The sequence below is a fragment of the Falco cherrug genome, chromosome 11, assembly GCF_023634085.1.
Source record: "Falco cherrug isolate bFalChe1 chromosome 11, bFalChe1.pri, whole genome shotgun sequence".
Classification (NCBI taxonomy): Eukaryota; Metazoa; Chordata; class Aves; order Falconiformes; family Falconidae; genus Falco; species Falco cherrug.
Genome location: NC_073707.1, coordinates 13,309,688 through 13,334,276, shown reverse-complemented (window position 1 = coordinate 13,334,276; position 24,589 = coordinate 13,309,688). Strand labels below are relative to the sequence as shown.

Here is a 24,589-nt window from a genome sequence, read left to right as displayed (position 1 = left end):
AAACAGTTTACTGAAATGTCATTATGCCCGGTGCTGGTCTGCAGCCTGCTTCGCTTCACAGCCCTGACCCCGTGCCATGTGCACCCCACTGGTGCTAGTTCCATCCTGGATAGCAAGTTCATTACTGGGTCTTCGCTGTGGAAGCTGTGAGTCACTTCTGTGCTTGGACCAGGCTCCATCCCTGGTATGAATCACAGAGGCTCCCTAACTATGCTCACGGAGACCTGGAATCCACAGGGAGCTGGCACATGTATTAATGTGGCACACAGGTCATGTAGCACACGGAGTTGTCCTGTGGTCTGGAAGGTAGGAGGGAGCTCCTCAGGTGTTGATACATGTGCTCGTCATGGCTTTTATCAGGCTTTTTCAAGTCTTGCAGTGGCATGTGCAGGAGCTGACTGGAGAGGAACCAGAGTGTTCTGTGGGAAGGCAGAGACAGAAGTATTGATGGATGAAAAGTTAAAATGCAGCATGAGGTTGTAGTGAGAGTGCTAAAATACATCACTCCTTTTAGTACGGGTAATACTCGTCCTTTTAACCCCTTAAAAGCTCTGTTTTTCTGAATAGTCATTGGATGTGGGATACAACATTGTCCTCAAGACAGACGGATCTGTCTGTCTGTGGGGGTAAGAAACGGGTAGATATAATGGCTATAGCTTATTGCAGCAAGAGAAAGCCAAACAATCGGCATTGCCCAATAATTTAAGTAAATCTAATAGGAGGGTTGAGGAAGATAGCAAGATTAGCTTGACAAAGATTATTTGTTGCTAAACAGACTCTTCGGTGTTTCCCGGAGCCCTGACACACACCATGAACTGCTCCACCCAGGGCCTTTCCATTTGTTTCATGGCTCAGTTGATTTTGATGGGTTTATTGTGAAGCAAGATTTATGGAGCCCCAGGAAGGAATAAAATTAAAAACTTCCGTTCCCTGCGCTCCCATGGAGGAGCTCCCCCTGTGTCTGCTCACGGTGCTGGTAAATGGGCTGGGTGGGGGATCCGGCTTCGAGGCCCCATGAACAAACCGTGCCCTCTTTGCAGTCCCTGATGGGAAAAGTGGGAGCAGCTCTGTGGATCCATGCCTCAGGTTCTGTTGGCTTGGGCACGGAAAGTGAGAGCACCTGCCTTCCTAACATCATCAAATGAATTTTAAAATTAGTTGTTTGTCAAAATAAAAAGTCTCTAATATATTTTTTTTTTCCCCTGTAGGAACTGTCGCTTTTTTTAAGACCTTCTGGGCAGTGTGGCAGTCTTAACTCCGTGCTTCCAGAATGCCAAATGGCTCATGCTATGGCATGCTTCCATCAGCAGCAGTTTTAGGAAAAGTGCTGTAAATTATGGGACTTAGGACAAAATCGCAGGCGCTGGCATCAGTTTGAGGCATAGCTGCCTGTCTCCCCTCTCATCTGCCCCATAGCTAGTTTTTTCTGCCAGAGGGTTTATGTCAGGGTAGTGGTCTGGCTGGCAGGACGCTGTTCCTGCGGGATCCTTCTAGCTGAGTTTGTGTGGGAACTGTGCTGGCACTTTCAGCCTGCCAGGGCCCTGAAAGGGTTTTCATCTTATCTAGCGGCAGTGGCTCTGTTGTCAGAAACAAAGCAAATCCTGATCACCATTGAAGGAGCAGATACGCCCTGTGTTTCAACATCTGAAACCAGGCCCATCAATCTGAAACTATTCCCCACTCCCAGTGCCAACAGCTCCATTGATGATTAGGCTCCAGAAAGAAAAGAAATTGCTTTTCCCCTCACTGTAATGTCAGCCCACCATTTGGAGACTCCCCCGCATCTTCCTTTTCATTCTGGAGGTGGTGCACTCATCTCTGTGACCTGCAAGCATCTGCTTCCCAGGTTTTCCGCTTCACTGCGTCTCTGTTTAGACACTGCAATGCCCTGTCCCACATACTAATTACTGACTTTTTGCTTCTGAGGAGCTTGATTCATTCTGGCATATTTTCCCATGTGAAACTGGACCTAGAGCCTTGGAAAATATCTTAATGGACATCAGAGTAAGTCAGAGTTTAACCCCAAACTGGCTGCTATATCTGAGCTAAAAGGCACATCTTTCAGACTGTAACTATGGCAGTATGAACCTTCCTCGCGGGGAGTACTTTCCTTTGCGAATATCCCCCTGAAATGAGGGCAACCTGGCAGAGCCGGGCGTTGCTCAGGGAGGGGAGGTGTTTGCACTGGCACCACCTTATCTTGGCTCTCCTGGCTGCACTCCGAGCCGATGCTCTCGCCTGGGTGATTGCAGCAAGTGATCGCTCTGTAAGAAAACACCTTTTGCTTTTTTTTCCACTGTAGAGCTCTTGTGATTTCCCACAGGAGCAGTTTCTGTGTAGGGCTTGCTGCTGCCAGGTACTGAGTGGCTTCTGGGAGGACACGTCCTCAGCTTCCACCAGCTCCGGCAGCCGCTCTGATGAGGTCAGACCTTTGCTGCACAGCATGGACTTAGGTTTGCAGTCTGCTGAGGCTGTTGGTTTCCTCCAGAGGCTTTTGTTTGCTCTCCTGAATGTTGTCACCTTGTGCACCTGCCTGCCCTGAAGAGAGAACCCTGGCGTGGGGCAGTTTGGGGAGTTTTGGGGTAGAAGGGGTTTAGATCGGCTCCTGCTCAGCAGTTCTCGTGCTGCCACTCGAGCATGATTTCAGGAGTTTCTTCCACCTCATTGCACTCAGAGTGTATTTTTGAAAAGGAGGTTTGTGTGTTTGCAGGCTAAGCAGAAACTGCTTTCTCCAGCTCAGGGGAGCCGGCAAACCCAGCTTTTTTTTCCCTGGCAAAAGCAAGGAAGAAGAGCTGGTTATGGGGCAGAGGCACGGGGCTGAGACTCGGAAGAGTTGTGACTGATGCCCAGATGTGCAGGACACGTCTTGTGTGCCCTTGTCGTCTCACTGCATCTCCCTCTATCTCAGTTTCCACATGACGAACACAGATTAAAACTAGTTTATTTTCCTTTTCTTTCTCTGTTAGTTTCTAAGCATTTTTGGAGCAGGAAACATCTCTTACTGTGTTTGGTAACTGGTCATTGAGTAAAAGGTTTTGTCCTTAGGATTCCTAAACACTGCCAGTGTATAAATAAAAGTCATGAATGGCAGCCGGTGGTGCAGCAGGCAGGAGGGCTCCCCATCGCAGAGGCTGGCCCAGGTTCTCTCTTCTTGCAGTAATTCTACCTGTCAGCCCTGATTAACTCAGAGACTATTTCAGGAGTTTGGCAGGAAGGGAGGATTTCCCTCTTTTCAAAATGAGTATATTAATTTCCTATTTCTGAAGCAAGCACAGAGAAACAACCTTGCTCAGCTACTCCTGCAGCAGAGTCCTTTCATATAGATACTGAAGATAAGTAGATACATTTGACCTCTATGTAATTTAAGACTCTTTTCTTAACCTACCTGCCTCTCCTAAAATAAAAAGTCCTGTCTCCTGTTAAACATGTATTACATCCTGGCAGCTTCAAGCACAGACCGAAGGATGTGATTTAGCCTTCAAAACCTTTTCCTCCACTGCGTGCTCAGGTGCTTTTAGATGCACCTGATGAATCGAGGCAGCCAGAATAATCTTCACCGTAGTCACCTCTGAACGGCTTAACCTCTTTGCTGCTACACTTGAGTCTCTTTGCAATTTCAGCAGAATTTCACCATAATTTATTTGGTTCCCATCTTACCCTGATGACTGTGTTTGTACCTTTGGAATATGAGAGCCTATGATTGATTTATTTGTACAGTTAATGAAACTGTTGGTGCTGGTTGAGGTTTTTTTTTTCCAGTTTCAAAATGTTTGACAAATAACAGAAATGGAAAACCTGGAAGGAAACTTGCCAGAACTTTCTCTTTCCCTTCCTTTTCTACCAGGAAATCTTGTTGAACTTATTTTAATTTCCAACCATCAAAATCTACTTCGATGGAATTTAAGCTTTCGGAAGCTCTCCTGTGTCTTGAACAAAAATTGAATCTGTGACTTTCTACAAAATAATGTCCAGTATTTTTCTAGGAATGATATTTGTATTTAAAGCTCTAACTACGAGTAATTATTAAGGACTTCCATTTGTACTGTATTCTGGTTTGGATCATGATATTTTGCAAGCTTTGTTCTCGGTCTGTTTCATTTCTGTTCGATACAGTATTGACCTTCTATCCTGTCCCAAAGTATCTGTGTGTGTGTGTAGCCAGAGCACCCTTGTGCTCTGCCCCAAAGAGGCTGCCTTTATCTGGTCAGTGAAGCTTTTCGTGATGTATGAAATACCCATCTGTTTCACGGGGTTGCTCTGAACCATCCTCATTAAATTTAAGGGTACGAAAAGTGTGTCTCACCTGAACTGTATTGAAATTAAATTAAGAGTCAGAGGATTAGCTCTTTGCATTTTCAATTTGCTCGTTGGTTTTGGGCTTGTGGAGATTTAAGCATATAAATAAGATTTCTGCCTGTTGCGTTGGTTACGGTGCGAGGCAGGGCACTGCTGGAGGCTCTTCGCCCAGTGGGGCAGAACTGACCATTATGGTCCCAGCGGGTTGCTGAGGGTGCCGGGAGGAGCTGTGTCCCTTGGGCTCGGCTCTGCTTTGCTGCTGCCACCCCTTCCTTGTGCCCAGCTCTGCCCTTCTGCTCAGGGAGGTCCTCCCCAGCCTGCCTTTGGCTCCATCCCCAAATTCCATAGTCCCTGTGCTGGAACCAGCTGGGAACTGTTTGGCAGTGTGTTTGAGTCTTAATGTCTCCTGTTCCCGTGGTGCAACAGCTGTCCTTGTGTCTCTGATTCAGCCTGATTTCCAAGCTTTCTCTATGGTCTCTTGTTTCCTGACCAGTTTTCTTGTATCAGCTCTTCTTTCAGCTGTTTCATAGTATTTTCCTTCCCAATTCTTTCACATTCTCTGGCATTCTCCTATTGTAACCCTTATTCTCTGTCCTTCAGAGCCTTAGTTCTGTGCCTTGCTTTCTACTCAGATCTCCTTCCTGCATCCCAAAGTGTCATGTCCAGCTCTGTGCTTGATGGGCTTCAGTGTTCCCTGAATGTGATCTGACATAAACTTGTCTGGAAAATATTGCACTTCTATTCTTAAGAAAAAAAATACCAGGAGATCAGCAATTTCAATGAGAGTCTGTCGGTAGGTAGTGGGGGACCTTGAAAATCTCAACTGAAGCAGGAATTTGTGTGATTGATGGTTTGCTTAGGGGATCATGGAAAAATGAATGTAAAATATGTAATTTTTAAGTTTTTCATCAGAAGTATAAATGGTGAAAGTGGAAAAAACTCCACTCCTGTTTATTTACAATATTGGGCTTTCCAGATCATTTAGAGCTGGAAAATACTGTTAATTCATCAGATGAAGGGATCAAAGTTTGACTTACCAGTTCATTTTTCATCTTTATTAAGAACACACAGAAGTAAAATTATGTGTGGTCTCTGTTGTCCTTGACATAATTGGGAGTTGTGCATGCTCAGTATCACCCGGGACCTTCAGTCTGAAGGTGCTATGTAAGCTTTTTGCAGTTACTAAAAATGTGAGCTTCTTCTCTCTAGGCCCTCCGTCTGCTCCCCAGAACCTGATTTCCAATGTCAATGAGACGTCTGTGAACTTGGAGTGGAGCCCACCCCAGAACAGAGGTGGTCGGGAAGACATCTCCTACAACGTGGTCTGCAAGCGGTGCGGTGCGGGTGACCTGAGCCGCTGCCGGTCCTGTGGCAGCGGTGTGCACTTCAGCCCCCAGCAGAATGGCTTGAAAACCACCAAGGTCTCCATTACCGACCTCCTGGCACACACTAACTACACCTTTGAAGTCTGGGCGGTGAATGGAGTGTCCAAACAAAATCCAAGCCAGGACCAAGCTGTGTCAGTCACTGTGACAACTAACCAAGCAGGTAGGAGCCTGAATGCAAATTCTTTTCCTCTCTCTCCTGCCTGTTTTTTTAGGAAAGCTGTGATTTCCATTGCATTTAACATTAGCAAATGAATGCAGGGAGCCCTAAGATGCATAACTGGGTCAAACCCTTATTTCCTGCTTATTTATATGGCTAGTTTAAATTCTTTACATCTAGAAAAACAGAGGAGGGTTTGACTGCGGTAGCTGGGAGCAGAGCGGTGCTGCAGCATGCTGCGAGGACGCTGGGAGGCATTCTGCAGAAGCAGAACAGCACGGCTGCCCTGGCATTGCGAGGGGACAGAGCCAGGGCCACCAGTAGCTCGGCCCTTTGTAGGGGAGACCCTGCACATGGACACAAATGGGCCCTGGGTGTTTACAGAGGGCGAAATAGGTGCTTGGGAAGCGCAGGGTTGTGCTTCTGCCATCTTCCAAAAAGGGCTCTGTGAGGTTCAGAAAGATGAGTCTCACTTGCTCGCCTGCCTGCTCTCCTTCTCTCCTGCAAAGTCAATTAGATTCTGTCCCATTGTTAAATAAATACCTCCTTAACCAGCTGCTAACAACGTTTCAATTGATCAGAGCTGGCATTACTTTAGAAATCCTATATGGGCTTTCATCTTCGTGCTGGCTGATTTTTGCCTTTCATTCATCCGGGAGAGTGAAATACTATTTCTGTTTATACCTGATTATTTCAGGTACCCTAGGCAGTTCTACTTTTTTCTGCCCCCTGTGCTTGCCCTAGTAAAGGCTGCTGCAGCAGATCACAGTTTCATTTTGATGATCGTTTGTATGATTTTATTTCTTTAATTACATGAAAACATTTCTTGTATGCAGCTAGCTAAGATTTCAAGCACAGGTTTCCAGTTGAATTTTTAATTTAATGCACAAAATTACATACATTTAAATATGGCACTCTTCTGTATGCAAATTAGTTATCCAGACTGTCAGACTGGCTACAAGACCGTCAAACCTGTTATCTAATCGCTTACAGCACTGATTGCCTTCAAGTCCCACAGATGCTGCAGGCATTCAGCACCTTGGAGGCTAGCTTACAGGGTTATCATTTATCGTTAGACTTCTCGTGTATGGTACAGTATTAATATCGCCTATTTTGATAGTACTGGACTCTGTAAATATTGTGATTTCTGTTTACTAGATGTGGGTGAAAAATAGGTATGCATAGTCTAAATCTACAAATTTTAGTTGTAGTCCAGAGCACTTCAATATTAACAGTGGGAGATATGTTCAGTTTTGCAGTGACAGTTACAAGCAAAATTGTCAAGTCCATGCTGAAGCTCCTTTGAAAACCTAGTCCAGTGGTTTTTGTTCTTTACACATACAGTTGACAGCATGGCTTTTAAATTATGATTCAAAAAATCAAACTATTGCTCTGCCTGGTGAAAAGAAGACTACTAGAGAACAGGGGCTGTTACAGAGTCTTGGGAGAAAGCTGTGGGAGAATGCTGTCATACACTATACGGAAAGAGAAGGTTGAGAACAGCGGCAGGGACAGTGTTTTGTGCTATGGATGCCTAGCAAAGAGAGTATTTCTGACTGATTTTGGCATGTGTAAGGATTAGTGGATGCGTATATGCATGAATAAGTAAGTGGGATCAGTCTACCGTGTGAAAATTCTACCATCTTACGCTTTAATATGCAAACCAAAATCTGATTGAATATGCAAATAAGAATTGATTTTGTTTATTATCCATGAGTAGCAGTTCTTCACATCAGGAAATTTGTATTTTTGCCAACACTTCCAATTTTGAAACATGCCCAGTCTATCAAATGCTTCAGAGGGCCGGAGAAAACTGTACTGATACAAATGAAAATTAATTCCAAGGTACTGGCGTTCTCCAGTTCTTCATACAATTTTGTATATTCTGCTGCTTAGAAGATCTAAACAGAAATGTGTAGCCTAAACCTAGAGATCTCAACGGAGATAATCAGTCCTTACATATGCAAATAATCCCATTGATTTCAGTGAAACTGTTTGCTTAAGTAAAGGTTTGTAAAGTTGGACCCTTGGGTTTTACAAGTACTGATCTGTTTAATCATTGTAAATGTGTGTCTGGGGTGCATTAAAATTCTTGTGCCACTAATTTTCTTTCACTATATTTCATTATAAAGAAATCATGTCATGATAGAGCACTGCCACAGGCTTAGTTTTGATCTTGCACCTTTCTTACACTGATGTAAAGCTACCTTGGTTTCCTTGCAGCAATTTCTAAATTCAGGTTAGAGCCAAGCTCCTTTAATAACACTCTTTCCCTGTTTTGCTAATAGAAATGAGCTACGAACACTGAAAATCTGTAAATGACTTTATTGGTTTTGCTATCTGTGCTTGTGCTTTCCAACATTTGATAAAAAAAATTTGTTATTAATGTGGCTCTTTAGTTCTTTAGGTATGAGCAGTGCTTTTGGGTTGTATTCTGGGGAATTTGCTGGCATTGTTTGCGAGAGGTGCATCTTAGAGTTAAATTCAGTAAGGGTTATAAGTATGCAAGGGAAGAGGAAATCCGTCCACTTAACAGCAGTTTCAAGTTGACTTTCCAAATATGCAACCATGTAATCTGAAGAAAATATACAGAAATTCTAGAATGCAGTTTTTCATGTCTGAATCAGAAATCCAAATATTTGTATGTTTGCTTGCATTGCTGCCAGCCCCTATAGAAGGTATGCATTTGGAGACGTACAGAAAGCAATGAGAAATCAGTTACTGGTATATTCAGCACAAAATTGAAGAAATGTGTTGCAGTGACATGAAAGGTGCTGTTGGAAGGCACAGGTGTTTTTTTGTTTACTTTTGCCATTTTACTCCTGGAGATAATGAAACGAGGCAGTTTACTTTCTCCCTTTGTTTAGAAACTCTTTTCAGTTTCCAATACTGTAGAAAAATGCTTAAATGAAAATAAGCTTTTGCCATTCAAAGCAGGATCAAAAAGCATTTGAAAAAGTATTTTGCCTGCTTCCTTTGAAAAGGTCCTGGGTTTTATAGCTTTTATTTTTTTCTCTTTTTAATGAGAGAAGTGAAATTCCAGGCTTTGAACCAAGTTAAAATTTCTGTCTCCTAGTGAAATACTTCAATGTTGTGACATTTTAAGAATTCTGAATGTTGAATGTTGAATTCAGCTCGCTATTCTACATGTTTAGAATAGTTTGGTTTTTTTTTTTTTTTGAGATGGGAGCTGACACTCTTTTCCCATATAAGATTAAAAAGAAATTAAAAAAGCGAAGTATGGAACACTGAGCTGTTGAAATGTGGAGCCGGTGCCCTTAGCACAGTGGGTACTGGGAAATGCTGATATTAAGGGTCTCCACCAGCAGTGGTGATTTTTGTGGCTTTCTGTTTTCAATCAAATGAAATCATCACTTTGTCCATCTTTTAAAAATGTGAAATGACTTGTGAAAGAGATGCAAACCAGCAATTCTCATGCGATGCTGCTAGGAGAAGCTAATTTCAATGAGAGACTCCACCAGGCAGTTGGCTGAATAGCTCAAAAATCTCTGGGCTCGCTCTTTTTTTCTGCTAAGGATATGCTGCGAAGCTGTTCAAAATTAAAAGTAAATCTCTCAATAAAGAGACCTTGTTCACAGCAAGCAGGCAGCTTTTGGGTTTTTTGAAGAGGCGCTGAACAGTTTATATTTTTATTAAAGATTACAGCTGAGGTGCTTCGGTCCCCAGCCTGACAGCCAGGCTCACTGCTAAGTTCGGCTCTGTGCGTGTCCGAGGGGGCAGCACTGCAAGGACAAGGTTTTGCATGGATGCTAAAGGCATTCATAAGGCAGGGGGGAGAGCCTCCACAAGCTCAAAATGAGATTTAAAGGCCGAACTCATTATGCTGTTTGCTTTGTTTCCTTCTTTTTGTCTGCATTTTATGAGGGATGGGTGTCCTTCTTGCTCCTTTGCTTGTTGGAGCCAAAACGGCTGGTATTTCTGAATAAACAGACTGCCTGGTGATTTGTTACCTTGTTAGGTTACCTTGGCCTCCGTGTTTCCTTAAGTGGACCAGCACAGCTAGGTGGAGGCAGGATGTGCCAATTAGGATGAAAATACAGTATAAATAAACAAACTTACTCTTTCTCCCATTGCATCAGACTGAATGTTTGCAAGCTGCCTGTGCTCAGGATCAAGAATTGATCTTTCTTATGAATATATCAGGCTCTCTGTCCCATTTTTTCCTCTTGCTGTTCTTGCTCCTCTCCCCAGCTCCTTTGTCTGTGCGATCCCCCACACCTTGCCTGTCTAGCTGTCTGTTCGCCTGTCTCAAAGCTGCTTCATCTCAGAGAGGCAGAGCGATGTGGCTGGCAGTGCTGCAGTCCTTTCCCCCCCCCCCCCTCCCCCTCTTTTGTATGCTCCCCTGGTCCCTCACCGTCACTCAGAGCCCTGCGGTTGTTCACTATCCATTTCCAGGCAGGAGCTAAAATGGGTCACGGTGCCACCATGACTTGAGCACCACCGAGAAGACCCGCGTGAATAGAGTATTCTTCTGGGACAGGCTGCAGTTGTGGTAACCAGACTGTGATGAACCTGAAATACATTCAGTTCTAGGAAGAGAAAATGTCAGCTGTTGTTAAGCTTTATTTAGCTTTTAGGTTGGTTTGTTGGTTATGTTCTTAATTCCATTACTAAAAAGGAAAAAAAAATCTGAAAGATCCCGATCCTTTGAGGATGATTGAGTTTTAAGTTAGAAATGGCAGGGGGGAGGGAAAGAAGTAGGAGTCATTCGCTTCCAGATGACTCACGAGTTCTACTGGACTTTTTGGTAGGGGAATATATATTCCCATTTTGTGTTTTGGTGGGCCTTCTTTGAAAGCCCACGTTTCCTTTCAAATGCTGATTAGCATTCCTCACGTGTTACGCAGAACAGCACAGAAAATGCATATAAGGTCTTGTATTCTGCCGGTGTGGTTTAGCTTGTGCAGAGCTGAATTTGCAGTCAGTAAAAATTCATGGACATACATTGCCCTTGGTCAGCGTGCACTCCTCGTATCGACAAAGTAATAGTTGCTCGGGCCGATCAAAAGCAACACATGCCAAGGCCAGGAAACCTCAGGTTTTCAGTATTTTCTTTTTAATGTGCTACTTTCCTGGATATTTGTAACTTATCTATGAAGAATTGCTCTGTAGTGAAACATCAAAAGACATTGTTAAGCTGATCTCAGTCGCAGACCTTTCTTTAGGTGACTGTATGAATACCCTTAGACTACTACTGGAAAATACAATTAACCGATACTCTGAAGATTGATCAATCCATCTGATTCTCTAAACTTCTCTGAACAGTTCTTTGAGTGCAGTCCTGGTTTCAGTATAAATAGTAAATCTTTTCTGTTTGCTGAGAGTGAACACACTATTTTTTTATTTTTGTCTGTGGTGATATTTATGTGCATACTGAGAATGTTGTTGATAGGGAGGTGATAAAATAAGTTAATTTCGCTTAAAACAATAGCAAGGTCTCTAGTTGTTCAGACTGTTACAGCTTTATGCTGAACTCCTGCAAAAATTTTCCTTTTTTTTAATGTAGTCCTGGACTGTTTATTGTTGTGTTGAAACATAATTTTGCAGGGCTGTATAACCCCAAGGAAGACGTCATCTTCAAATAGCCAGGGAAAGGAGCTCTGTGAACTTGAAGACAAGATTCATCATACTGTCATGTCACAGTTTCACAGACTCTCTAAATAGCATAAGCTGGTAAAATCAGTAATTTTCTGTTCTGGTATTACCGTTCCCCAGTGCCTGCTGAGGGTATCAGGAGGCTCTTGCAGGTCAGCTCCCATTTCATGGCCGGTGGGTTTTCCAGCCCAGCTCCTCGCCTGGCTCCCTTGGGTGGTGTGAGGACAGGGTAGTGCTGGTGAGGTTTAGGGTGCTGTGGATGGCAGGATTAAGGTGCTGAGACAGGCTGTTACTATGTGAGTGTTTTGGACCACTTGGGAAGTGTTGAGGTTTGCAGCAAGTTGGATGGCCCAGCCTGGAAGCTGTGAAGGTGGGCGAGTTTGTGTCTCTGCCCACGGGAACGAGTGGCACTCCAGGTACTGGGCACAGCAGTTACCTGGCTGCAGCCTTCCTGGACATCCAGGAGTCAAATGAATTCAATTTTTTTTTTTTTTTTTTTTTTTTTACTCACTTGCTACCAGTATGGTCCCACCCTTTCCAGTTACTTGTTCCCTGCAGCCACAGGATACAAGTAGCATGTTCCAGGAGTCCTTTTACAGGCACACAAACCCAGGAGGAAACTTTGGCACGTAGCTGATTTAAAATAATCTCTTGGCAAACATCTGGAAACATGCCAGATGTCCAGAGCATGGGATGTGCCTGTGATACTTTTAGCTGCTACATTCTTTTTTTTCTGCAAAATTTCAAGGCAAAGGAAAAGGGGAGTTGTTGCAAAGGGGTGTTTTTATTTTGCTTTAAAGGTGTTTGTACTAAGGATGGTGGATCAGCAGTCTCCTTGTTCCTCAGACAGAGCTGTGTCAAGTGTGAATTCAATAGGGAAAGAGATTCAAAACTAGTAGGTAGGGACTTGAAAAAGGGGTAATGTATGAGTGTGACACTCCGAGTGACTTGTTGCAGCATCTTGCCGAATTCCAGGCTAATTGTACGTAACTTTCTCATTCTCATTGTGAATCTAAACCAGTATGGTTTCTAAGGCTTCACATTTATCTGCTAGACATGAGCGGCAATCCCTGCCTGTACACACATTTCCAAGCAGAGAGGTTATGACAAGGTGCCAGCTGCTGTAGGGTTTCATCTGCCATAACCGGTGAGGCGACCTGCTGGGTTGTGCAGGACAGCGACCTGCCTCGTTCTTCCCTTGCTTTGTTTCTCCCAGGGAGTTGTGTTTTGGCTTTTGCTGTCTGAAGATTTACGTTGGAGGGAGTTGCCGTAAGGACTTCTGAAGCAAACCCAACAACGTATTTTGGGAAACCACAGACCTTTCAAATATAAATGTGGTGGGAGATCTAGAAAGAAGATAAGTGCTCCCAGCGCAAGAAATTTGGGAATTGCATGGAAGCAAACAGCGAGGAATAATTTTGAATGGGCAAATTTCAGTGCTGAGCATGAGATTTCTCAGAGCCTCAGAGATACCGTGTGTTGACCACTTCAGATTTCTTCTACTGCACGTTTAATTATGTGCGTAAGATAATGTGTCGAGTAATGAGCTTCTCCAAGCTGGCAGATGCAAGTGGGAGTTTCTTATTAACAACTCTGTGTTCTTGCACAGGCTTTAACTGATGGTCTGTAATAAATGCGTAGTTATAAGTATACGTGCTCCCATCTTAAAAACAAAACCGGGAAAACTATTGTTGAGGGGGATTAAATTATTATTTTAAGGTAACTACAGCTTTCCACAAAGAAATAATAATTAAAATAACAACTGCCTGCTTGCTGGCAAAGCCATCTGCACCACCCATTTCCATGAATTTGTATTCAAGGTGGGGGATACAAGTCTTGGTCGGAAGGAAAAAAAAAAAAAGTGCTTTCTAAAGATCCTTAGTAAATAACCAGCTTCAGGGTTCAGTGAACAGCTTAGACAAGTTGCATGTCAGATAATGCCAAGAAGTAATTGCAGCATTTAAATAGAAGTTTGGTCACATTTTAAAAAAGATCTCATGGTCTGCTATGAGAAATGGAGGTTAGTTACATATCCTCCTGGGGTAAAAGGCATTTAATTTCAGGACTGGATAGCGTTGACCATATTTAAATTATATAAATTTACCTTTAGGAGACGTCAAATCGGATCAAATTCTGGTCTCAGTGATGTTGGTACAGTTGAATATTACCAAACTGACAGAGATGACGATACGGTGCTGCAGCTTTTATATGCTGTGGACTATTTAACTACGTGTTTTGTTTCGCTGGCAGTGTGCTGATATTTCACATTCGTGGAGCTTGTCGTCCAGTCTGAGCGCTTCCCATAAGCAATTGGCAAGAAGATATTTTAATGTGGAAGGACTTTTTACCCAAGAATGTTTGTGGCTACCAAATGTTTAGGTGGGCTTCTAAATTTTCTAGTTGTTTTGCAGCTAAATTAATTGGAAAGCAGCCAGAGAGACAGCAGAGTCCAGTCTGTAGTTGAGCAACAATAAAAGGCTTCGGAGAACTTTATCAAAGCTTCCATTAACCCCCTGCTGATGTCCTCAAACAGGATTTTTTTGAGAGAGTGGAAACACAAAAGCTAGGCTGCACAACTGCCCCTGTGTGTTCATTCAAAGGTTTTAAATCCGCACAGTTACTAATTAAAATGCCATGCAGGGTAGCACAAGTAAACATTGGTAGTCCCTGAAGCCCAAAGTTTCTGCCCTGGCTTACAGTTTGGAGGGCAGGATGCTGAACTGACCCCATAAGTGTGGTAAAGCAGCCCCCTTTGGGTTCGGATATTCCATCCTTGTATGAGGCACTGCAAAACGTGTTGAGTCCATCCTTGTGCATGCAGTCATACTCCCAGAATGCCAATGCAAAGCAGCCTTTTATTTTTTATTTTATTTTTTGCATAACGTGGCGTTAAAACATGAGGACTAAATAGAGCTGTGGCATGCCTGCTGGATGTCTATAATCATGTTTGCCAGATTTTGGCAGACATCAAAATGCTGAGCACACGAGCGAATACTGCTCCTTTCATTGAGAAATGTCATTTCAGATTTAGCCCCACATGTGAACTGGTGTGCAGGGAGCGCTTCATTATTATGGCAGGGTTCCAGTGGGCTTCCCCTCCCAAACAAAGCAGGCAAATGCGTAGCCTCTATCTGCATCTACTTGAAGGATTTCATGGCATCTCCTTAGATTAAGATAATCTGCCTTCATTACTAAATTCAAGAACCGAAGTCCCAGAACTCCTAGTAGTGCCCTCCGAGAATGGATTCGGGGTCTCTGAAAGCTGTGATTTGTAAACTGATAATAACAAAAGTTGATCATGGTTTTGGATTTGTTTTTTTTTAAATACAGTCTAGAGAGGTGTAGGAAGATGAAGCATTTGTATTTTATTCCTCTGGTCATTTGTAATTCAAAACATCCCTTATGGAAAAGTCCTACTGTTAATTTAAAGGGAAATGATGACTTCTTTCTCAGTCTTCTGAACAGTTCCTGCAGAATTTATTAGGGTTTTTATCCCTGCTATCCAATTCTATCACCTGGTCTTAAAACGACAATTGACTGATTCTGATTTTTTTATTAAATACTTCTACTGTTCCATAAAATCTCTTTGGTTTTGTCTGTATTAAAATCCATTGAAAGTATCCACAGATTATTACAGACAGAAAAACCTTTAAACTGTAATGTGCTTTGGATATAAATGTCTCTCAGTTCCATAGATTACTGAAGACTAAAAGGAAAGCACTGAAGATTTTAATTAGCTTTTTATTATTTTTAATTTTCTATGTGCCATTAAATGATCCCATCAATAAATAATAAAATAAGACAGTTCTGGCTAAGCAAAATAGGAAGGTACAGTGGGCTGGAAGAAATGTCTCGTATATGAATTGAGTTTTGTGTGGTGTCCATTTATTTTAGCAAACAAATAAAGGCATGATCTCAAGACAAGCCACTACAACGGCTCCCTGGGAAGATTGCGCTTGTCTTGGTAACATACTGCGTTCTTTAAATCTGTCCTCTGAATCAGCCTCAATTTATCTTTCTTAGCATAAAAGGGAATGCAGATGGAATGGCTGCAGCCTCCCTTCTAGTTTATCAGGATATTGTGCATGCACATAAATGACAGAAAGTGACTGGAATGTGTAAGGGGCTGAGCGTTAAATCCTGTGTTTTTCAAGCTCCCCAAGCGCTCTGGGACAGAGTGGGCAAGAGGAGTCCTGTAGGAGCTGCAGAGATTTGTGGGCTCTCCGTTGTACTTCAGACATGATGTGCAGACCCAGTGGTGCCTTTCCAGGAGCGGTTCAGCTGTTTGCTTTCACTGCTGCCTGTGCTGAACGTTAAAACTGCGACTATGCAAGTACTGGGAAGAACTGATTGAAGAGAGTGGGCTGGGCTCAAAGGGAGACTTCTTTGGCACCGGTTGCAGATGTGGCATTTTTCATTAACAGAGAATCTTTTTATTTGTATTTGTTACACTGACAAGCTGCAAACATCCTAGGTTAGAGGGGCTCTGTAGCACAGGGGGTTCCTAGCTTGTTTTCAGTCTGACTGATGGAAGTTACCAGCTTCACCTAGAGCAAATGAGAAGACAATAAAATTTTTGGACTTGTTGATGACAAAACCCAGGAACCTTACAAGGAGGAGACACATAACATTGAAAAGTGGTTTGCATGCTGTTGGAAGAAGAAATGATTTTTGAATTGCAGGCTTTGAATGAAGATTATATTTTTCCTTGCAGTCCCCATCCCAGGCACTTCTCCGTTCCACCCTGCCAGTACCTGCCAGGGCCCTGGCCTTGGAGGGGAGCAGAGATCTCCTCATCAGGAGCTGGGGTGGGCTCTCGGTGTCCTCCTGTCTGCTGGGAATCTGGGACTGAAAACGAAGCTCCAGACATGGAGCGCAGACCCATCTGTGCGATTGCTGAGCTAATTAGGGGTTATTGTTTTCACGGGCTTTTATGTGCCCAAACTGTAGCTCACGACTCCTCCAGGAAATAAACATGGCCGATTTCTTTGTGCAGCTCCAAATCTTCATAACCTCATGAGGTTGATTTTTGGGGGTTTTATTTATTTATTTCTTTACTTTTTTAGATTTGAAGTTGTTCGGACTTTGTAATGGCACTTGCATTGCACAGGAAACTTTACCAATTATCTTGCTGATTGTTTTCCACTGAGGCAGCCACCTTTAATATTTAATTGCTTATTCCATTTGGGGTTTTTCTAATTGACACAATTTTTAAATGAATAATGCACTGGTTTTCCATATCCGGCATAAAACCAAAATAATGAAACCCCTTTGTAAGTTTAATTATGTGCCACCTATGATGTAACTGGTAACTGACATCATGAACTAAGATTTTAATTTTAAGGTTTATGTGTTTCAGGAAGCTTAAGACTCTTGCCCAGTTTGTCCTTCGTCAGGGATTTTTATTTTTTTTCTTCTTTTGTATGGAACAGCAAACTTCAGGTAGCTTTGCTTTTTGCAGCAACACTGTGTGCAGAATATCATTTTCTCTGTCATTGAGCAAATTAATGGTTTTTCATTTCCTGAAGAAATCTGCCCATTGCAGGTAAGAGAAAGGGGACTTAATTCGGTTCTAGTGAGAGGACCTGTTAGAAGAGCTTAGAGTGTGAGAGTTAGGTGGGCTGGGGTCCGATTCTCTTTGGTGCTTTTCCAAAAGCACAGAGTATCTTTTTCCCCTGAAGAAGAGGAACGTGGATGGGGGAGTATGGCAGGATGTCTTGCAGCATCCTGGAAGAACTGAGGATCTCCAAGTGCTGTCGGACCAGTGTCCTTCACAAAGTGCTAACATGAGCTCACAAAACCTAAACCTTGGTTCAAGCTCAAGGGTATCTCAAGAGCCCGGAGGCAGAGATCATATCATGTCAAATCCATCTAACCTTTGTACAGAAGGTGCTTTACTGGAGTTCCAGCTGAATGCTCTGAATATCAACTATAATTAAAATTTATATGTTGTTCAGCTGCAATATAAATGCAAACCTTCTGCACCAGCCTTTTCTGTGTCAAGGAGCTTGAAGTAAATAAAGTTCCTTAGCGTTGGTGATGCTGAAACAATTTATTACTCTAAGTGTTAAGATGGGAATTGTGATTTTTATTGTTGGGTGAGTTCTGGATTTTGACTCTTCTAGGTGCTGCAGGCTCAGGAGGGCACGTATGAGACCCAGACTGCAGTTGCTGTTGGAGCTGTGCATCACAGTTGCAGTAAAATGTTTATAATGGTGTTACCTTTTCTTCCTCAAAGATTCTTGCCATTTCTGACTTTGGCTGATTGATCTGAGAAACCCAAATAGCAAAGTGTAACGCTGTGCTATTACTGTAGCAGTTCAGAAGCCAGGATGAGGCAATGTGGCCAAATCTATTTATTAAAACAGTGAATACTGCTATATCAAAGTGAGTCATAACATTTATTTATTTTGTTTAGAAGATACTCCAGTATTTTCAATCTTAAGTGGCATATAGGATAAGGGCTTTTAAGCAGCTCTTTTTACAAAATCTAATATTCTTAATGCTGAAAGTAAGCGACAAAGGAAGTTATTTAGTCCATATATGCATATATATATATATATCATCTAGATATCCATGTTTCAATGAATAAAATGTAAAGTGCAAGAACCAAGAACAGCATTAGGAGATGTGTTTGGTACCAAATCACATATTTGCCCCATAGTGGGTAAAGTTTTATGCCATAACTGTTAGGGTAACTTGGTGGCAAGTATAAGAAAGGACCAAGGACCAGAAAAAAAGGCTTTCTGTTAATAGATACAGACATGAGGCATCAGGTGAGAGCTGTCCTTTGCAATGTGAGACAAAGGGTTGCCCCTTTAGGCTATTCATAGAGTAGGCTCATTATTTTTAGTATTGTTTTATGTATTGTTGATACGCTACTGTGAGTGGTTTGACAGCTGCGCACAAGAAGTGGTTTGCAGGGCACAGATACAGTAAGTTATTTTGTTGGTCCTGTACAATTTAAGAACAGCTCTACCCACCTTTTCTGTTGACTCATGCAATCTATGCAGACATGTCTTAACTCCTCTGACTGTGGGCGGGAGGATGGGAAAATAGGAGGAGGAGCGGCTGGACGGTTGCTTGACTTCAGGAAGGGCTTAGAGAATGGGACAGGGGTCTCATTTGGGGACATCTGATGTGTCTTTGAGGGTTGCTTTGATTTCCTTGTGGAAGGGGCTGGAGGGGGAGTGGAGGAGTTTGTTTTGAAAAGGCAGCTCAGCAGATCCTCCTGCTGTGCAGCAATACAAAAGTGAAGGACAGGCTATTGCTGGGGAGGAATTAACTCTGGTGGCTACCTCGGGCTTCCCAGGAGGAACAGCAGGGTGCGGGGGTGAGCTAGAGTTGCCCTGAGGAGAAGGTGGTAAGTGGGTCATATTGCTCCAGACCACATATTTTGAGTGGTTGGGGAATGTCCTGTTTCCAACATTATTATCTGTTTTAATAACTAGAGGTTATGGTCTCTAATTTCTCATTCTGGCTCCCCCAGCGCCGCTGTACCCTGGGGTGCTGTACGCGGTGTCCCAGCATCAGTGGTTCCTGGGCGGTCTGTGCTTGCTGCACTGGCACCTGGGAAGGAAGAGGATGATTACAGCATGTGCTTCCCAGAAGTGTTCAACCCAAATTTGGGTTGTGGCTTCTGCTTGGAAGCATGAGTGCTCCGGGCCCTAAAGGAGGACTCTCAGAGTTACAGCAATCTCTCTTTGTCCGGACTCCGTGGCCCATGTTCTCTGTTTCTCTCAATTCAGTATAATGCAGTAGAGCATCAGTGTTGGCTTCTTTAGGCTACAGAATTTATTGTTGTTTACATTGGGTCAGATTCTAACCTCAACTAGAGGGAAGAGTAACTGCAATGTGACCTGCTTTGTGACCAGCGGCTCCAAACCTGCTCAGGTCAGACAGCTGCTGACTAATTCCCCATCTTAACAAATTGCTTATAGCTCTAGAATTTCTTATAACAATTCACAGCGCTGAGTATGTTCACCCTTCTTGTGTTAATCGTTCTAGTTTAAGCATTTAGAAATGTTTGAGTGCTGCTTTTTTGAAGTGGTTGTAATGTTCAGACAGATTTTTATAAATTGCCTTCCAACTAAAAGACTTGTTTTCCTGTTTGTTTTAAGCTGGCTTTCGTACTTACAGGAAATACACAGTATTCTGCCATGTTTCTGTTGGCAACCATTAAGTTATCCTTGTCAGAACATGCTAACAGGATTTCTTAGCAAGCTAGCAGAAAGAAAAAAAAAAAAAAGCAGTTTTCAGACTAAACAGACCCCATGCTTGAATTGTAATACAGATCTCTTGCTAAATACTATGTAGACTCTATAGCCTTTTGGTTGAAGGCAATCTTTAGGATTGCAGGTTGCAGATTCTGATCTTTGGAGTTACTCCAGACCTGCATTGCATTAGCTGACATCATTATTTGGCTTTCAGAATTGGAGGGCCAGTACCTGAAAATAATGTGGTGCTGTCGAGAGCTGGTCCTCAGAAATTAATAGCCAGAACGAGCTGTCTCCTGGGTGTGCAAAATCTTCTTCATCACCCCTGTCTCATTACAGTTCCTGATGTAAACCACAGGGAACTGTGGTCAGACCTCAGCTCCTGTAATTGGTTTGATCTAAATTGGAGCAGTTCTGGTATGCTGAAGTAGTCTGTGCTAAAACTGATGCGGAATTGGACATGCAACCCAGAAAATACACAGGCTCTTTCGGGAGCCTCAACAGCTACTGTCTCCGAGAACTGAAGCTGGAATAGCGTGGTAAAAATATAGCACTCTAAGAACCCTCAACTACTACTATTTGTTGCTGCTAACAGCCTGGGTTTTCCTTCAAGCTTTTGATTTGATGCAAGTCAGAGCCAGCTTTTGTGGTTTGGCAAGATCTGCGGCACAGGTTCTTTTGGGAGAGGCAAGAAATGAAAACTTTAAAATGGAGGAAATGTTTAAAACATCATAATGCTGTGTTAACAGTCTTTAAAATCTCATTTTCTAGCCCCTTTCTTTATGAACATACCATTGCAAACATAACTGATGTGAGCTGGTCCCTGGGTTGGAGAGCTTTGTCCCTTGTTTTTCTCAGAGCTCTTTGGCAGTGACTGGATTGCGGAGCCAGGAGAGAAAGGGAGGATCGCTTGTGCCTGTCATTTTGGGATGAACGTGTCCTGTGAGAGTATCCTGTGGCTGGGCTCATGCTTTTCCTGAGCAGCGTAATTTCTAGTAACAAGGAGGGAGAGTTTAGTTCAGAAGTATTACGGCAGACTGAAGGGATTGAGAGAAAGAGGTCAGGCTCAGCTGTCACACTGCTCCCACGTTACATTGGCCAGGATTTTCAAGTGTGGGTGGATAACCTTGGGCAATTTACTCTAGTGGCGTAGATTTAAAGTCTTTGCTTTAAATGCTGAAGCTTGAAAATGCTGGCCTGAATCTTGGCGTGTCTCAGTTTCCAAGCTGGGAGGTGTTCCTCACCAGTCGTCATTCCTGGGGGAGGGAAAGGCAGACGGTGGGAAGACAGAGGACTCGGGAATGTCTTGGGAGGCTTCCAGTGGCTTGGTTGAGTAATCAGGCCTCTAGATCCTTGTCCAAGTCCTAACCCGGCCCAGTCATCGCTAGTACAAGTGTTTGCTCCACTTACACAAAGGGAGTAATGAAAAAAAAATAAAATACACCTGTGGTTAGTTTTTAAAGTGCACATCTGCCCACAGACCATTGCCGGTCCCTAGGAGAAAGGTGTAGCTGTCATACTGGCAGCGAGGAATGGGAATGCCAGACTCTAGCTCAGGTCTTCAGACGTGCACAGACATCTAATCTGTGCACACACCGGCTCACGTGTGCAGAAGCCTTTCATGTGCTTACCCTTAGGTACATTCATGGCTTATGCATATGCTAAGCACATGTGTATAGCATAGAGCATATACTCCGACCTGTGCTTGGAGCATGGGGGTGGTGTTACTCAGAGGAGCATTTCTGCCCAGGCAGGAGAGAGGAGTGGGTAAAAGGGTCAGGGGACCAACGGGAAGCAGAACTGAACACGAACGCTTTAGGAAAGAGCAGAACGGCTTTCTTCTGAATTTATTCTGGTCCATGTGACTAAATACGGCTGGAAGCTTCTCCATTCACTTGATGTGAAGTCATCAAGTAGTAGAGTTAGGTTGCTCTCTTACATGTGTAAAAATACCAGAATTGGGCCCGGAGAATGTTGCCTTTAGAAGTGATTAAAACCATATTTGATTCTCTGTGTTGTACATCCTTTTCCTGCTGTGAGACTATTTGATAATATAATTTACAAAATTCAGTGTAAGCCCCCACAATATTACAAGGTAAATATTCAAAGAGAAAACCTGAAATGTGCCAGGTTCCCTTAAATGTGTTTTGTCCCAATTAAGAGAAGATCTTTTATTGCCTTGTTTTGATTTCTAAAAGGACTTTTTTTCAGTGTTAGATTCTCAGAAATCTTTGTGTTGGTTTTTTGGTGTATTGTGTTTGGGGTTTTTTTTGGTGGTGGTTTTTTTTATTATTATTATTATTTTTAAAATGTAATTAATAATGGAGCAGGCTTTTAGTATCTACCCTGGAAGGTAAAAACCCTTAATCACAGTAACATCATTAGTGCTTTCAAGCATTTAATTTTGATGCTTGACAAAGCACATAGCCATTGATAAGAACAAATAAGTGTTGTTGTGTGCAATTGAGGGAAAAAAGAAAAGCATGAAAACCCCTAAGCTTCAAGTAATTAAATTTAAATATGTTATTTGAATTTAGCTGAGATAATGTACAAACTGTGGGTATATTTTTCAATCAGTGAAAGACCCCTTGAGTAAACATGATCCATTTAAATTCAAATCATGGGGAGTGGAAAGTAAACCCTGCTGTGGTTAAGAAGGCATCTTCAATAAAACACTGGGCATTGTGTATCTTTGATATCTGAGCACTCACGTGTTGTAGTTTTATAAAGGGCTGTTTTCACTCATGGATGCCTACATGCCAGAGACTTTATTGCATCTATTTATTTCCTGGGTTTTTTTCCCTTCTCCCTCCTCTTCTAATTTGAACCAGTAATGAAAAACTGACACTCTGCTTCTGCCATCTTTTAAAGTGCCTCAAAACTGTTACAATTCAACACTTACTAGCCTTGGGATATGGCTTTATGGCATTTGGGTGAAGTTTCTGTAGTACATCTGTGCTCTTTCTCTCTCTGTAGGCCGCAAGCTTAGAACCGCAGTAATAAAACTAGTAGTAGGTGTTTAATGGCAGGTTATTGAGGAAGTAGATAAAAGAAAATTGCAACATTCACATCAGTAGGGAGTGGGTTTTTTTAAGGGAGAGGAACTGCGGAGCTTTGAACTAGGGAAAGTTACACTTTGTGCTTTTGTTCAAGGGGACCCCTTTTTAGGCACCAAAATACCTTGTCATTCTTCCCTGTGAAATGGGCTGTTCTGGCAGAACTGGTGCTTGGTGTGTACAGTCTGTGCACACGTGGGAGAAAAACTTGCTGTTGTAAGCAATGATGATTGAGAAACGAGTTTTTGCTTACTGTTCCTTTCCAAATGTCAGGGAGGAGGGAGGAGGAAAGTGCAAAAAGAGAAAGAAAAAGTGATCTCCCACTTTCTTCCAAAAGCATTATTTGATCTTATTGTGAACATCTTAATTGTGTATTCTTTTTGGTCAGGCTGTCCTCAGCATTTTTTGTCTAGGACTGCAAGTATATAATGAACAGTTAGCCCACGCACATAGAAGAGAAGATTCTGTCTTTTATTCCACTCATGATCAAAATATCATTTTACAACCTGTTTCATGTTTATCTTCACATCATCCCTAAGAGGCAATTTAAAGGCAAAAGGGAGAAGAACAATGAAAGTAAATATTTTGCAGAAGCTCACCCAGAAGGCTGTGGCTGCTGCCCACATTTCCATGACGAGCTGGCAGTGGTGGTGTCTTCTTTGTCCTGGACTCTACTGACCATACTCTTAAGCCCCTTTGGTAATACATGTCCAAGGGGACCCAGACCTGTTGTTTTTCCAGAAGCCCGGTCCTTCAGCTACTCAGGTCAACTGGTGGATCCTGGAAAACAAGGAAACAAATAAACCTGATGGTCGGGCTATTTGCAGAAATAAGAGAGAATTGGCAAGGGAGGACTTTATCCATGCAGTGGGATAACCATTAGTACTCCCTGTGCTTACCAAGCCCAGTTTGTTAAGGTCTGCAGAGTTGCAGCTCACCATCCTATTGCATAGGCCGTTACTGGTCTGTGCTGCAGGGATGTCAAAGAGCTCCTGGACAGCTTCTTGCAGTTCTGGTACTTCATCCTGTCGCTGGACTTCAGCACTCTTAGCATTTCTGTATGGCATATGCAGAGGCAGGATGTACAGTCAAAACAAAAAAACCCTCAGAAACAAATTGCTCATCTGCAGAATACAGGACAAAAGAAGAGATTAAAAGTCAAGTAGGATGAATTTGCATATAAAGGACAGGAAGGAAAAAAATAGAGCCATTCTTACAGTTGTAAGGAGTAACAAAGGAATTGATGTAGAAGTCTGTTTTGTGCCCTGGAGGCCGGGAGCAGGTTGTTTATTCCAGTATGGTGTAGTGCCTAAGATCAGCTGTCCTTTTTTGAGAGACATGAGAAAGCACTTGTTATATATAAAGCTAAGCATCTTTCACAAGAAAGGGTAGTTAATATATATATTCTTCTGCTGCAAATAGCCATTTTACAACAGAGAAGAAAAGCATTTTCATACAGCACTTACCGGCCCAATATTGAAGGATTCACTAAATTCCAATATAAATGCCTGCAGAAATGAATTGGAAAACCAAGGAAGTTAAAAAGAGGATAAAGGGAAGAAAGTGAACTTTCTTTCTACAATTCCTGAGGTCAGACCAGCATAAGTGACAGATTCTCAGTAAAAAGCGTTGCCTACCTGCCTTGCACGAGGCACTGATCAAGCAGATTTCTTTGTGGTTGGTTGATCAGTAATGTCACATGTGTGTGTGTTTTAGGGCAAGAAATCTGATTTCTAATTTGCAGTATTCTTACTGCAAAAGGGAAGTAAAAAAGCCTGATTTTCAGTTGAGGAACTGTGAGGTTATTAAGCAGGTTCTCAGTCATGCCACAGATACAACTTGATGTAGCACACCTGGATC

The 24,589-nt window shown here is 42.7% G+C and overlaps 1 protein-coding gene and 1 long non-coding RNA gene across 2 annotated transcripts in view; one reads left to right on the top strand and one right to left on the bottom strand.

Moving 5' to 3' along the window:
- The window catches only part of EPHA4 (EPH receptor A4), a 107,128-nt gene that overhangs the window by 52,797 nt on the left and 29,742 nt on the right, over positions 1-24,589 (top strand). Inside the window, exon 5 of the mRNA XM_055723927.1 lies at positions 5,506-5,844. Within this exon, the coding sequence (XP_055579902.1) occupies positions 5,506-5,844 (339 nt within the window). The remainder of the gene's footprint in view (positions 1-5,505; positions 5,845-24,589) is intronic.
- Positions 23,180-24,365, bottom strand: LOC129737074 (uncharacterized). Its single transcript, XR_008734494.1, has 4 exons — positions 24,196-24,365; positions 23,947-24,053; positions 23,629-23,853; positions 23,180-23,509 (listed from the first exon to the last, which is right to left on the bottom strand). It is a non-coding gene; the product is annotated as an uncharacterized LOC129737074 (long non-coding RNA).